The sequence below is a fragment of the Hypanus sabinus genome, chromosome X2 (assembly GCF_030144855.1).
Source record: "Hypanus sabinus isolate sHypSab1 chromosome X2, sHypSab1.hap1, whole genome shotgun sequence".
NCBI lineage: Eukaryota > Metazoa > Chordata > Chondrichthyes > Myliobatiformes > Dasyatidae > Hypanus > Hypanus sabinus.
In genome coordinates, this window is record NC_082739.1 from 37,422,176 (window position 1) to 37,437,120 (window position 14,945).

General features: G+C 41.2%; 1 protein-coding gene across 3 annotated transcripts in view; it reads left to right on the top strand.

The window, feature by feature from the left end:
• Nucleotides 1-14,945, top strand: part of pknox2 (pbx/knotted 1 homeobox 2) — a 489,281-nt gene that overhangs the window by 356,555 nt on the left and 117,781 nt on the right. For all 3 annotated transcript variants that reach the window (XM_059957270.1, XM_059957269.1, XM_059957271.1), the window contains one exon: nucleotides 10,497-10,685. In XM_059957270.1, the coding sequence (XP_059813253.1) occupies nucleotides 10,497-10,685 (189 nt within the window). The remainder of the gene's footprint in view (nucleotides 1-10,496; nucleotides 10,686-14,945) is intronic.

Here is a 14,945-nt window from a genome sequence, read left to right on the forward strand (position 1 = left end):
CACTGCTGCTTAGCACTAATACTGTTTGCTTGATGAATATTCATGAGACCCAAAGCATTGATGTAACATTTAATTATCTGTTAGCTGCTTTCCAAAAGAAAGCATGGCAATGTGCAAGAAATTTTGCTTCTGGCATTATCAGTCCTGTGTTGTGTGTGCATGTGTTTGAGAGAGAGGGAGAGGACAGCAGGGATGGGTGACGTTTGATTAGAGGTGGTGAGGGGGTTTGAACGGACAACAGAGTTCCCCATGCTGTTGCAAAAAAAAATTCAAATTGCTTTTCTGTGCAAGTCACCATGTCCCAAATTTATTCTTAAATGAGGGAATGTTGTTTCTCTCTGAGGATCACCTTTTCCATTCAGCTGAATTCGTCCCTTCATTGCTGGAGCAGACCCCAACAGCTATCTCATCTGTGTTTGCTGCTCCTTTTGGTTACAGCAGCCTCTGCAATCCGGGGCTGGAATGGGTGACCGAATAGTGGGAATACTTCGAGGAAATGTTGGAAGTGCTGCTAAATGCAGCCTCCAATTTTCTTGACCGATTTGCTCACGGATGATGGGCGTTTTAATTACCCTCCTCGTTTCCCACAACGACCTGTCTGCCTCCAAAGCCAGGGCAAGCGTAAAACAAACTAGAGGAAGAATACACCGTATTCTACTTCGTAGGTATTCTTCAAACTGAGGGCATGAATATTGAACTTGCTCCCCACCCACCCCCCGTCCCTTTGCTTCTACCCAATTACGTAGTCAAGCAAACTTCCCCAGTTCCTGATCACCAAATTTCTTCCACCCATTCTATCTACCCTTCACTCACACCTTCCCCCACTGAGACCCCTCCTCCTACTGTTGCCATCTGCCTTCCCCACCTCACCTATTTAGTTCTATGCCAACATCTGCATCCCCTTTTTGCTTCCTCACAATCTTGCACTTCGTTGAATATCTGCACTGTGCTTTCTCTGTAGCCTTTACACTTGTTCTGCATCGTTTGTTAACCTTGTTCTACCCCATTGCACCGTGTAATGATTTGATCTGTACGAACGATATGCAAGGCATGCTTTCCACTGCATCTTGCTACCTTAAGCCAATAAGCCTCCCAGGTTATGCACTATTTCCACTCTCCTCTCCATCTGTCACTTCAGTCCTTCTCACCTGGATCACTTGTCTTTTCTTCCATCACCTCTTTATACTGGCCATCTTCTCCCATTTTTCAGTCAGGATGGTCAATCTCCATCCAAAACATCAACTGTCCACTTCCCTCTACAAAGGTTGCCTGATCCGTTGAGTTCCTCCTGCAGTTTGTTCTTTTTGCTTGTAGGTCCTATTTCATTTCCTGCCCTTCAGCTGGTCAGATTGAGGATGTTGGGAAGGTGTCCATTGCTGGAAGGCCCATGACACAGGAGGGAGGGGGAATGGGAATGATTGCCAACATGGAAGGCAAGGGATTGAACAAGAGCAAGCGATCACTTGCAGAAAATGGTATGTTCTAGTGTTGGGTTTGCAAGGTTGGGGTTAAGATCAGATTGCAGAGTATTAAGCAACTGCAGAGAGGGAGACAGAAGGCAAGTTTCAATGGACATGGGGAAGTAAATTTCTTCCATCTGTCCCTTGATTGAGAAGTCCGCATCTATTCATAAACGAAAAGACAGAATGCTAGAAGCAGTCAGCAAGATCAGGCAACATGTGTGGAACGAGATGTGACACTGCTATGAAACGTTACCTCTGTTTCACTTTCCACTTATACTGCCTGACCTTCTGAGTGCTCCCAGCATTTTCTGTTTAAGTTTCAGATTTCATGCGTCTGCTTTTATTTTTCTAATCCTCATCTCTTCATCCTGCCAGCAGTGTTTAATTTGTCATTGGATTCAACATCTATCTTGCATTTGCTTTTAGGATTAAACAGTTCCAAAATTAAGGCAAAGTTCTGGAGAGGGAGAGAGTAAGTGCTTGGTATCATGCTGGAACGAAAGGGAAGCGATAGCGGTAATATTTGTGGTAGTTGGGACTGGCTGTCATATTTCATAAGTGTTGAGCTTTCCATGGGGCTGTACGTTCACAGAGTAATTAGAAAAGGTCAGAATTCATCATTATCCGCCAAATCAGCCAAAGCGCTGTGAAGTCAATTAATTTTGCATCTGTATTTTTTATGATCCGTTCAATTTTTACATCTGACTGTAAGTCTTTATCAGGACAGATATACTGCAGCAGGGCAGTAAATGAGAATCTTTTGCACAAATGAGCTGCAGTAATTGGCATATTTATTAACTGCTTCCTCCCCACCCCCCCATGCCCTTGCACAATGACTTAAACAACAACCTCTTCTCTGAGGTTGTAGCTGTGGAGCTACGTTTAATCCCCAGTTTACCGGAGAAGGAACTTGATCCAAGGCTCCCTGCTCGGGCTTGCTTGCCCATTTGCCTATGGTGGAGATTGAATGTGAGGGTTTTATCCCAGGAATGCACAGATATCATATCTGGAGTCTGACTCAGGATTATCCCCAGACTGAGCTTTTCTACATAATTATCATATTAAAATCCTATGGTACAGCTGAACAGAAATGGCTTACTCATGTCAGGAGCTTAATGTGATTTGTGGTTCAAATACAGTTGCATATGAACTCTGTATAAAGGTGTCGGAAAGGGCTCAATTGATAGCAAATTCAAATCTGGGGGTGATGAGCTCAGTTTTCACTTCAGAAACTGGAAGGCAGCGTCCAGTCTAACGTTGCTCTAGAACGCTAAACTGTTAGAGGTGTTCAACTTTTGGTGAGATATTAAGCTGATTAGTCTGCATAGATGAAAAGAATACGGTGCGATTTGGAGGTAGAGTAAGGATGTTCTCCCTGCTGCTTTGGCTAGTATTGATTCATCAGCAGACAACACTGAAATGGTCATTATCATATTGCTATTTGTAGAAGCTTGTTCTGTATGAATTGAGTAGCTGTTTTTCTGTATTATAACAATGGCTACCATTTTATTATCACTTCAGATTTACCTCATTAGCTGTACAAATTTACTTCATTAGCTGTGAAATGCTTTGTAATACAGTATGTTCATGAATATGATTATATAAAGGTATAAAATCTCCCTGTGATTTTCTGAATGCCTCACTTGTTTTGAGTTCAGAAACTTGCATTTAGTTTCACATTCAGGATGGTGGCGTACAGTAATTCAGTATTTTTGGCACTGGATCCTAGCTTGATTCCAGTCAAAAATCAAAAGTTATCATTTATGGGTAAGGTATCAAGAATAAAGTGACCATGAAAGATTCCTGGCTTTTAAGGAGGATTCAGCAAGGGTATCACCAAAAGAAGATTTTGAATGGGCTAATAATTGATTGGGAGGAGGAGAAAAAGGTTAAAAGTCTTAAAGTAGAAAAGTCACCTGAGCAAGGTGGGATGCATCCTGGGTTACTGAGGAATATGAGGAAGGAAGATAGTTGCAGATAATCTTGCACACATTTGTAGATTCAGGAATATGGTACCTGACAACTAAATGATTGTATGTATTACAGCCTTGCTCATAAGAGGGAAAAAGGGATAACCCTGTAGCAACAAACTAGTCAGGTTAACCATGGTAGAAGGGAATGTTCTAAAAATACTAATCAAGGAAAGGTAACAATTAATAAACAGGATTGAATAGAGAAAGCTGGAATTGACTTGTTACGAAAAAAGTTGATATTATTTATTTAGTAGATATTTTAAACCATAAGACATATGAGCAGAATTAGGCCACTTGGCCCAACAAGTTAGTTCTGCCATCATTGTGGATGACTTATTATCCTGCTCAATCCCATTCTTCTGCCTTCTCCCTGTAAATATTGACGCCCTGACTAACCAAGAACCTATCAACCTCTGCTTTAAGTATACTCAATGACTTAGTCTCCACATCTGTGGCAATAAATTCTACAGATTCACCAGTCTCTGGCTAAATTCTTTCTCATCTCTGTTTTAAATGAACATCCCTCTATTGTGAGGCTGTGTCCTCTGGTCCTAGACTCACCCACTATAGGAAACAGCCTCTCCACATGCACCCTGTTGAGGCCTTGCAATACTCGATGAGTTTCAATGAGATCCCCCATCATTCTTCTAAACTCCAATGAGTACAGGCCTAGATCTATCTAACACTCCTCGTACATTAAGCTTTTCATTCCTGGATCTCGCTGGACCCTCTCCAATGCCAGCACATCCTTTCTTAGATAAGGGGCCCAAAATAGATCACAATACTCCAGATTTGTTCTGATCAAGGCCTTATAAAGCTTTAGCATCACATCCTTGCTCTTATATTCTAGACTTCTTGAAATGAATGCTAACATTTCATTTGCCTTCTTTACCACTGACTCAACCTGCAAATTAACCTTTAGGGAATCCTGCATGAGGACTCCTACCAAGTTCTTTTGCAATTCTGATTTTTGAATTTTCTCCCCATTTTAAAAAAGTTTACACCTTTATTCCTTCTGCCAAAGTGCACAGCCATATACTTCCCTCCACAATATTCCATCTGCCACTTCTTTTCCCACTCTTCCAATCTATCCAAGTCCTTCTTCAGACTCCCTGCTTCCTCAACACTACCACCCCCTACCTATCTTTGTATTGTTTACAAACTTGGCCACAAAGCCATCAATTCCGTCATTCAAGTCATTGACATAAAACGTGAAAAGAAGGGACCCGAACACTGACCTTGCGGAACACCACTTGCCAACGTCAGCCAACCAGAATAGGTCCCCTTTTTTCCGCTCTTTGCCAATCAGCCAATCTTCTATCCATGCTACTATCTTTCCTGTAATACCATGGGCTCTTATCTTGTTAAGCAGCCTCATGTGTGGCACCTTGTCAACATCCAAGTAAACAACATCCACTGACTCTCCTTTGTCTATCCTGCCTGTTATTTCCTCAAAGAATTCCAACTGATTTGTCAAGCAAGGTTTCCACTTAAGGAATCCATGCTGACTTTGGACTCTATTATGCACCTCTAAGTATCCTAAAACTTCGTCCTTAATAATGGACTCCAGCATCGCCCCTACTACTGAAGTCAGGCTAACTGGCCTGTAATTTCATTTCTTCTGCCTCCCTCCTTTCTTAAAGGATGGAGTGACATTGCAATTTTCCAGTCTTCTGGAACCATTCCAGAATAGCAATTCTTGAAAGATCGCAATCTCTTCAGCTACCTCTTTCAGAATCCTGGGACATAGTCCATCTGGTCCAGGTGATTTATCTACCTTCAGACTTTTAAGATTCCCAAGCACCTTCTCCTTAGTAATAGCAACCAGACTCATTTCTGCCCCCTGACACTCTCGCATTTCTGGCATACTACTAGTGTCTTCTGCAGTGAAGACTGACACAAAAGTTCATCCGTCATTTCTTTGTCCCCCATTACTACCTCTCTAGCATCATTTTCTGTCCAATATTCACTCTCTTCTCTCTTTTACACTTTATATGTCTGAAAAAACCTTTGGTATCCTTTTTGATATTTTTGGCTAGCTTACCTTCATATTTCACCTTTTCTCTCCTTATGTTGCCTCCTGTTGGTTTTTAAAAGCTTCCCAATCCTCTAACTTCCCACTAATTTTGTTCTATTATATGCCCTCTTGTTTTATGGCGTCTTTGACTTCCCTTGTCACCCACTGTTTCCTCATTCTCCCTTTAGAATATTTCTTCTTTGGGATGTATCTATCATGCAGCTTCCAAATTCCCCCTGGAAACTCCAGCCATTACCATTCTGCTGTCATCCCTGCTAATGTCTCCTTTGGCCAGCTCCTCTCTCATGCCTCTGTTATTCTCCGTACTCCACTGTAATACTGATACATCTGAGACTTTATCTTCTGTCCCTCATACTGCAGGATGCATTCTATAGTATCATGATCACTGTCTCCCAAGGGTTCCTTTACCTTAAACTCCCTAATCTAATCTGGTTCGTTACACAACCACCAATCAAGAATTGCCTTTCCTGTGGTGGGCTCAACCAAGCTGCTCTTAAAAACCATCTCAAAGGCATCTCAAATTCCCTCTTTTGAGATCCAGCATAAACTTGATTTTCCCAATCAACCTGCGTATTGAAATCCCCCATGGCTATCATAACATTGCCCTTATTACATGCCTTTTCTATTTCCCATTGAAATTTGTATTCCATACTCTTCTATAACTTCCATTAGGGTGTTTTTACCCTTGCATTTTCTGGATGGATGCAAGGATTCTACATCTTTCAATCCTATGTCACCTCTTTCTCAGGAATTTATTTTGCTTTTTACCCACAGAGCCACCCCACCCCTCTACCTGTCCTTTTGATAACAATATTTTTGATGAAGTAAAAGAGGATGGAAAAAGGAAATGCAGTTATTGTATATTTGAAATTCCAAAAGGCATTTGAACATTTATAGCATCAAAAGCTTGTTATCATGGTTCAAGGTGTGGAATAAATGTAGCTAACTAACAGAAAGTAGTGTGAAGGTTGTTTTTCAGAATGGAGAAAAACATAGCCCAGGAGTCACAACCAGGATACCTCTATCCGATGAATTTCAAATGATAGTCGGGGGCTTCAACCAGGCTTGTTTGAAGAAAACCCTGTCCGATTACCATCAGCATATTACCTGCAGCACAAGAGGTCCCAACACACCAGACCGCTGCTATACTAATATAAGGAATGTCTGTCATTCCATACGTAGACTGCGTTTCAGTAAATCTGGTTGTCCTGATTGTCCAGAAGGACTTGGCTGTCCTTCTCCTACCTGCATACAAGCAGAGCCTAAAAAGTAAAGCTCCAGAGATAAGGGCAATAAAGAGGTGGTTGTGGGAGGCAGAAGAGCAACATGAGATTGCTTCAAGTCAGTGGACTGGGCGTGTTCAAAGATCTGAATGAATACACCTTGCTTGTCAAGGATTTCATTAAAACAGTTGCAGATGAAATGATTCGGAGTCCTCCCCGACCAGAAGTCCTGGATGAACCATGAGGTCCGCAATCTGCTGAGAGCCAGATCAGAGGTGTTCAAGTCCAGAAAACAAGCAAGTTACAAGGGGTCCAGGTACAATCTTCAGAAAGCCATCTTACGGGCGAAGTGGCAATTCCAGTTTAAACTTGAATTTAAGAAGGATGTTGTGGCAGGGCTGGAATGCTATTAACTCTTATAAAGTAAAATCAAGTGACATAAGCAACAACAGGACTTCACTTTCAGATGAGTTCAATTTCAATGCCTTCTCTACTCGCTTTGACCATCAAAACATGGAGGAACCATCACAAACTCCCACAGCACCTGATGATCCTGTGGTCTCAGTCTCTGAGGGAGATGTGCAAGTAGCCTTCAAGAGGGTGAATCCATGGAAAGCATCCAGACCAAATGTGGTACCTGGCCAAGGACTAGAGACCTGTGCTGATCAACTGGCTGGAGTGTTCACTGAGATCTTTAAACTCCTGCTCTGGCAGACTGAGGTACCTGGCTTCACTTATACCGGTGCCTTTGAAGAATATGGTAACCTGCCTCAATGACTATTATCCAGTAGCACTTACAGCCACTGTGATGAAGTGTTTTGAGAGGCTGTTGATGAAACTTATCAGCTCCCGCCTGAGAAGCAACGTGGATCTGCACCAATTTGCCTACCGACACAACAGGTCCACACCAGATGCCATTCAATTGGCTCTTCTCTCAACCCTGGAACATCTGGACAGCAAAGGTGCATACATCAGGATGCTATTCATCAACTGCTGCTCGGCTTTCAATGCCATCATCCCCTCAAGACTAATCAAATTTCAAGACCTAGGCCATAATACCGCCTTGTGCAATTGTATCCTCTATTTCCTCACTTGCAGATTCCAGTCAGTTCAGATTGGCAACGTCTCCTCCGCACTTACTATCAGCACAGGTGCACCATAAGGCTGTGTGCTTAGCCCCCTAATCTACTCGCTTTACACATATGACTGTGAGGCTAAGCACAGCTACAATGGCATATTCAAGTTTGCTGATGACATCACTGCCATAGGCCAAATCAAAGGTGGTGACAATTCAGAATATAGGAGGGAGATTGAAAATCTAGCTGAGTGGTGCCACAGCAACAACCTCTTACTCACTATCAACAAGACCAAGGAGTTGATTATTGACTTATAAGGAGGAAAGCAGAGGTCCATGAGCCAGTTGTCATCAGAGGATCATAGCTTCAGAGGGTCAGCAACTTTAAATTCCCTGGTGTCACCATTTTGGAGGACCTGTCCTGGGTCCAGCAGGTGTGCAATTGTGAAGAGAAATCAGCACCTCTACTTCCTTAGGAGTTTGCAAAGATTCAGTGTGACATCTAAAACTTAGACAAACTTCTGTAGATGTGTGGTTGAGAGTATATTGATTGGCTGCAACTAGCCTGGTATGGAAACACCAATGCCCTGAATGAGAAAATCCTACAAAAAGCAGCAGATATGGCCTAGTCCATCATGGAGCCTGATGAGCACAATTACACAAAGTGCTGTCAGAGGAAAGTAGCGTCCATCATCAGAGAATGCCACCACCCAGGTCTCTTCTTGAAGCTGGCATCAGGAAGAAGGTACAGGAGTCTCAGTACTCACTCCACCAGGATCAGTAGTTATTACCCCTCAACCATCAGGCTCTTGAACCAAAGAGGATAACTTCACTCAATTTCACTTGCCACATCATTGAAATGTTCCCAAAACCTATGAGCTCACTTTCTAGGATTCTTCATCTCATGTTCTCGATATTTATTGGTTATTTATTACTACCATTTCTTTCTTTATGTATTTGCACATTTTGTTGTGTTTTGCACACTGGTTGAATGCCCAAATTGGTGCAGTCTTTCATTGGTTCTATTATGGTTATTGGATTTATTGAGTATGCCTGCAAGAAAATGAATCTCAGGGGTATATGGTGACACATATGCACTTTGATAATAAATTAACTTTGAACTCTTTTGCTTTATATTAATGACTTGCACCTGAATGTATGGAATACTGTATGCAGTAATTTCCAAGTCTACAGATAAAAAACTTGGTGACATTATAAAGTGAGAAGAAGATCGTCAGAGACTAGTGGAGATATGAACATATTGGTAAATGAACAGACAGGTGGCACATGAAATGTAATCATCAGAACTATGACATGTTACATTTTGGCAGGAGGAATGAGAACTGGAAATCTGAAATGGAAGGTACAATTCTAAAAGGGAATACAAAAAAAGAGAAATCTTGGAGTGCTTATGAACATACGCGAGGTGGTATTAAGCTGAGAAAGTGGGTTAAAGGCATAGAGATGGGAGGTTTTACAGTACAAGAGCAAGAGATTGATGGATTATTGTGTTCAGGTCTACAAGCTGCACCTGCAGAAAACGTGAAGGCTTTAGAAAGGGTGCATGGACGGGAGAAAGTAGAGTTGACCTCCTTGAATGAAGAAATACTCAAGGGATCTGATAGAACTTAGGCAGAAGGAAGACCATGACGGTAATCTGACAAATTAAAGTGATTAACTAATTTCATAACATTCTCATAATACATTATGTACATAATGTGAATTGCAGTTCCTTTGTAGAGATCTGTTTTCACTTTGACACAGAAGATTCTTCTTCTGTTGATTAGTGTCCAAAAAAGCCAAATTAATCACACTGTAATTCAATGTTGTAAAACAATAAAACATGAAAACTTCTAAAGGGAGTGAATACTTTTTACAGGCACTGTAAAATGCATTGGATACAGTGTGAGCATACTTTTTTTAAGAAGCTGGTCAGTTCCTGGCATTGATTTAGTTCTCAGTTGAAGAACGGGGTGGGGATTAATTTTATTCCCTTTCTTCACCTAATTGCTGAAACTCTTCAGTAACTCATCTGAGATTAACCATTGGTTGTGTAGGTGCACAGAGGTACATATACTGTACAAGTGTATACAAGTATCTGTATATATTTGTGTGTGCATCTTCACACTGTCTTCCTGTGGTTGATGTTGGATAACACCCAAGGACAGAAAAGACAGATTGTTGAATCTAATGTTAAAGCCCTATCCAGGACACAGTATGTGCAATTTTAACCCTGATCTGTGTGAATAAAGCCAAATATTATGGCTACTCAAAATAAAAATCAGAACAAAAAACTGATGAAAATATTCAGTAAATCAGGTCTGTGTGAAGAGAGAAATGGTCGGTATATTAGGTCAGTGACATTTCATTAGAGCTGATTGTTAAAATTGTGGAGGACGACCTGGTCCCTCAATGTTTGTCTGAACAATGGACTGGGAAATGCTGAGAAATAAATAGAACAATGAATGGGATTTCCTCTTGAGGCAGGAACTGTCAGTAGTCATGCAGCAAACTTTGTGAGAAGCAGCAAATCACAATAACGCCATCATGTCACAAATTTGTTACAGGCAGGTGTTGTGGAAAAAAAATGAGTGACTCCTTATCTGAAGAAGGTCCTTAGTGAGTTGGCTTTTAAATGATCTATGTGAAATGGATGGTTTCTCAGTGAGAAGGATTGAGTGTATTAGATCTGTTGGGTTTGATAGCCTTTCTATTTTGTTTCAGATGGTTAAAGCCATTCAGGTTCTGCGAATCCATCTGCTCGAGCTGGAGAAAGTCAATGAACTTTGCAAAGACTTCTGCAACCGCTACATAACTTGTCTTAAGACGAAGATGCACAGTGACAACCTACTTCGCAATGACCTAGGAGGCCCATACTCCCCAACAGCTGTGACACACACTCTCCCAGCACAGGTAGGATCACAGAACAAGTTCTGGGGTTGCTTTATTCAAGGAGGGCTTTCAGAGAAGGTGGATCAGGTTAGCCCAGCCATGTGGCGTTCTCAAATTTAAAGTATTTTTTGTCTTTATGTAATTATTTTTTCCATTTATTAACTATAATGACCACCATGTCTGAATTATTTTACTTCACCCTTGCAGTGCTGACATGACATTTACCAATGCATAGGATGATGTCATTCACCATGCAACTCTCCTCTTGGAGATCAGAACTTGGACCACCTTTTACTAGACTCTCCTTGAAGAACTTAATCCCATATGCACAGAGCAGATTGGAGTAACTACAAGTAAAGTCCTGACCTGGACCTTGCCCACTCATTAAATGCGACAGCACAGTGTCAAAGCTAATAAACATTTGGCTTGACAGCTCCAATGATACAGTTGCAATCCTGACCTCCGACACTGTCCATGTGGAGTTTGCATGTTCTCACTTTAACTTTGTGGGATCCAGTTTGCTTCCACATCCCAGATTGATAGGTTAGCTCACTTTTGTAAATTCCTCTTGGTGTGTAGGTGAGCTTAGATGGGAGTGTAATGAGAATAGATTAAAGGGAAAAATAGTCATGGAAAAGCTCTGTTTTCTGAGCTGGCTTTGATGCAATAAGTCAAGATGACCCCCTTATCTCCTCATTATATCTTATTTTCCCCACCTCATGCAAACAAACACCTATCCCACTCTTTCCTTCACCCCTTGATCTCCCACCCCAACATCCCAAACAAGAGATGATTTTAAAAAGCATCTCGTGCTTTCTTGGCATATAGGATGAATAAACTCTTCTCAGGTTTCCAGCCGGGTACAGGTATCGATCTTATCCAATGTTTCGATGACAAACTCTGCCACCTTCATCAGGGATGATTCCTGGGCATGTCTAGTACAGTAATATTTATACCCCCCTTGTCCATCCCTCCTGATTCGTTAGTCCAAAATGTTTTCATCACCGCAGATTAAAGAACACACCCACTTCTAGCCAGAGGTTCAATTCTAGCCTTCAGAGTGAAGAACTGGGCAATGCATTTTCAAGTGCAAAAATATCCATTACCCTGTGTCTTTAGATCACAATCACACAGTCACAACCAACTTTTGATGCAGAAGGATAATGACAGAATGTCCACATCGTTCCAGCATTCTTGGGGTGTGTTATCATTGTTTGCGACTTCCCATATACAGTGGATTCTGGTTAATTGGGCCTTTGGTTTATTGAGGCAACCGCCTATTTGGGACATATCTTAAAGAACAAAAATGAGTTGAGAAAATAGCCAGGATTCCTTTATTTATTTGGGATACTATGCTGCTTAATTGAGACAGGTTGCCAAGGTTTCTAGCAGGCATCAGTCATATGTATTTGTGTGGCCGTTACACACTTCACCGTGCTTAGAGCGAACAGTTTTTAAATAGCGTCAATTGTGTATGCTTGTGTTCAAAAAAGCAGTGATTTTTGTCACCGATAATTAGTGAGAAATAAACAGTAAGACAAGTTGGAACTGTTTTGCTCACTGCAGTTTCAAGTATTCAGGTTTGGAGATGCCAGAAGCAGCCAGGATTAAAAATGAAACAATTTCTCTACTTCAACAAGTTAGGAACCATGAAGAATTTGAAGGTATTGACAATTGTCTTGAATGTTACAATGGAAATGAGGATTTGGAGGATGCATTCATCAAAAGCATTTTATGATGGCAGCCCATTATCTGCAATCACTGCTTGTGCTGATTTTGATCTTGTCAATCACAAGAACACAGCAGCGTTCATTTAAATGCATAATTTGTGATTCAGTTAAATGATAGTTTTCTTTTTTTGTATACTTTTTCTCTATCTCCATGAATCTTCAACTAATTGGGGCAGCCGATAAATTGGGCCAAAATTGTCTGATCGTGACGTGTTCTAATTAACTGGAATCCACTATATATTGACTGAAACCTTCCCAGTTCCAACTCAATGTTCATTAAATACAATAGAGATACTTTTGTACTGTGGAGGGCGTATTCTGTAGCTTGATTTAACACCAACTTCTTCCTCTCCACCATCACATTTCTGGTGGGTCCACGAACCTCTGAACTCTACCTCATTATTCCTCTTTTGCACTATTTATTTATTTTGTAATTTATAGTACTTTGTTTTATCTCTTGCACTGTTTTGCTGCAAAACAACAACTTTCACAATGTCCGTCAGTGATAACAAACCAAATGCTGATTTTAGTGGCAACTTAATCATTGGATACAAGCCATGAGGAAATCCTGACTACCAACGTTCATATTAAGTATTCTGGCTCGGATCTCTGTCCAAGCCTACAGGTATAACTTCCTGGGTGTTATCCAGCAAAGGCAATTTCAGCAGCAGAAGGTTACTGCCGGAGAATTGCACGAAGGGTCTCCAGTAGTCAGCGAGAGGCTACAGGCATTGGTCCAGAGATGAATGCATTAGGATAGGAGGAGGCTTCCCATTGTACATGAGGCCCAAGATTCACCAGAGATGCCAGGGGAATATTCTCCTGTCAATCAAAAAAATATTGTCTAAGAAAGATTTTATCTCTCTGCACCTCAGTCCAGCTCCCAGAAATGTTGGCTTGGTGGAGAGCTCTATCACTCAGTCTTAGCATATTGGATTCCAATAACCTCATCATAGTTGCCTCATTTGTTAAAGCCCCCGCTGACTAGAGGCAAGTGTCCTTGATGCTATTTAAAGCTGAAATCAGTCATATCATATCACAGTTGCAAAGGGTTTGTTGTCCAGCATTCTGTCATGGGGACCTTTGGGCATTTTTTTTTAATCAAGAGTGAGGAGTGAGTGGATTAAAATCAAGGCCTGCCTGCAAGGAAGCCAGCTGCATTATGTGTATTGGCAGAATATTACAAATCATAGATTGATAAAGTACTATGCTGGATTCAGAAGCCAAGGCCTAAGATTAGCCAACAGATAGAAGGCCAGGAGAAAATATGGATCTCACAGACTAGCAAGTTTATACCTGACAATAGCACTTCTCATGTCAAACCACTCTTAGAGTTGAAAGGCCAGTTACATTGAGGAAGTAATATTAGGGTCATTTTAAGATGAAGCTTAATGGATTTTTAATCAATGCAGCCAACAAAGTAGGCACTCATTTCACTGGCTGGCTGCACAGCCTTGCCCTGTGCTGGCCTGTTGCTGCTTGTTCCTAAGAAACAGAAGTTACTCTATTTTAAATAAAATCATGTTAGGGGAATGCTTTGGAAAAAATTTAGAGCATTGGTAATGTGTTATGAAAAGGCTGATAAATCTTCCTTTCTTCCTTCCTGCACTGTAACAACAGGAACTGATTATTGAGGTTTAAGTAAATATTGTTGTGTGAGTATGAATATTAACTTGCGCTTTGCAATATTGAGTAGAATCTGACTGTTTGCATTATAAATGTTTGTGCATCATTAATAAGTTATGTGCAGGTTTCGTGTCTCTTCTCCCTACCTATTTCCTTCCCTGGTGCCGTCTTATGGCACTGTGCCCACATGCACTCAGTATCCCAAAGAACTGGCTAAAAGTAGTAAGGAATATTAAAAACGTTAGTACCAAGGGATAATTTCTCACAGATGCAGTGAAATAAGTCTTGCCAGCAATAATTTGATGAACATTTTAATTAAAGGCCCTCCACTCAGCATCATTCCTGGATTATTATAGATGCTGGTGGTTAAACACAGCAATCTACACTGAGTGGCCACTCTATTAGGTACCTCATATACCCAATAAAGTGGCAACTGGGTGTATGTTTGTGGTATTCTGCTGCTGTAGTCCATCTACTTCAAGGTTTGAAGTGTTGTGCATTCAGAGATGCTCTTCTGCACCTCACAGTTGCAACACACAGTTATTTGGGTTACTCCGCCTTTCTGTCAGCTTGAACTAGTTTGGCCATTCTCCGTTGACCACTCTCATTAGCTTGTATAGTATGCCACTCTTACCCCTTGTTCACTGTTGAAAATCACCGGAGATCAACAGTTTCTGAGATACTCAAACTACCCTGTCTGGCACCAACAATCATTCCAACATCAAAGTCACTTAGATCACATTTCTTCCCCATTCTGATGTTTGGTCTGAACAACAACTGATCCTCTTGACCATGTCTGCATGCTTTTATGTATTGACTTGCTGCCACATGATTGGCTGATTATATATTTGAATTGATGAGCAGGTGTACCTACACTATGTGTACTGTGGGGTTTGGGGTGAGCTGATATGAATTCCAACTGTTA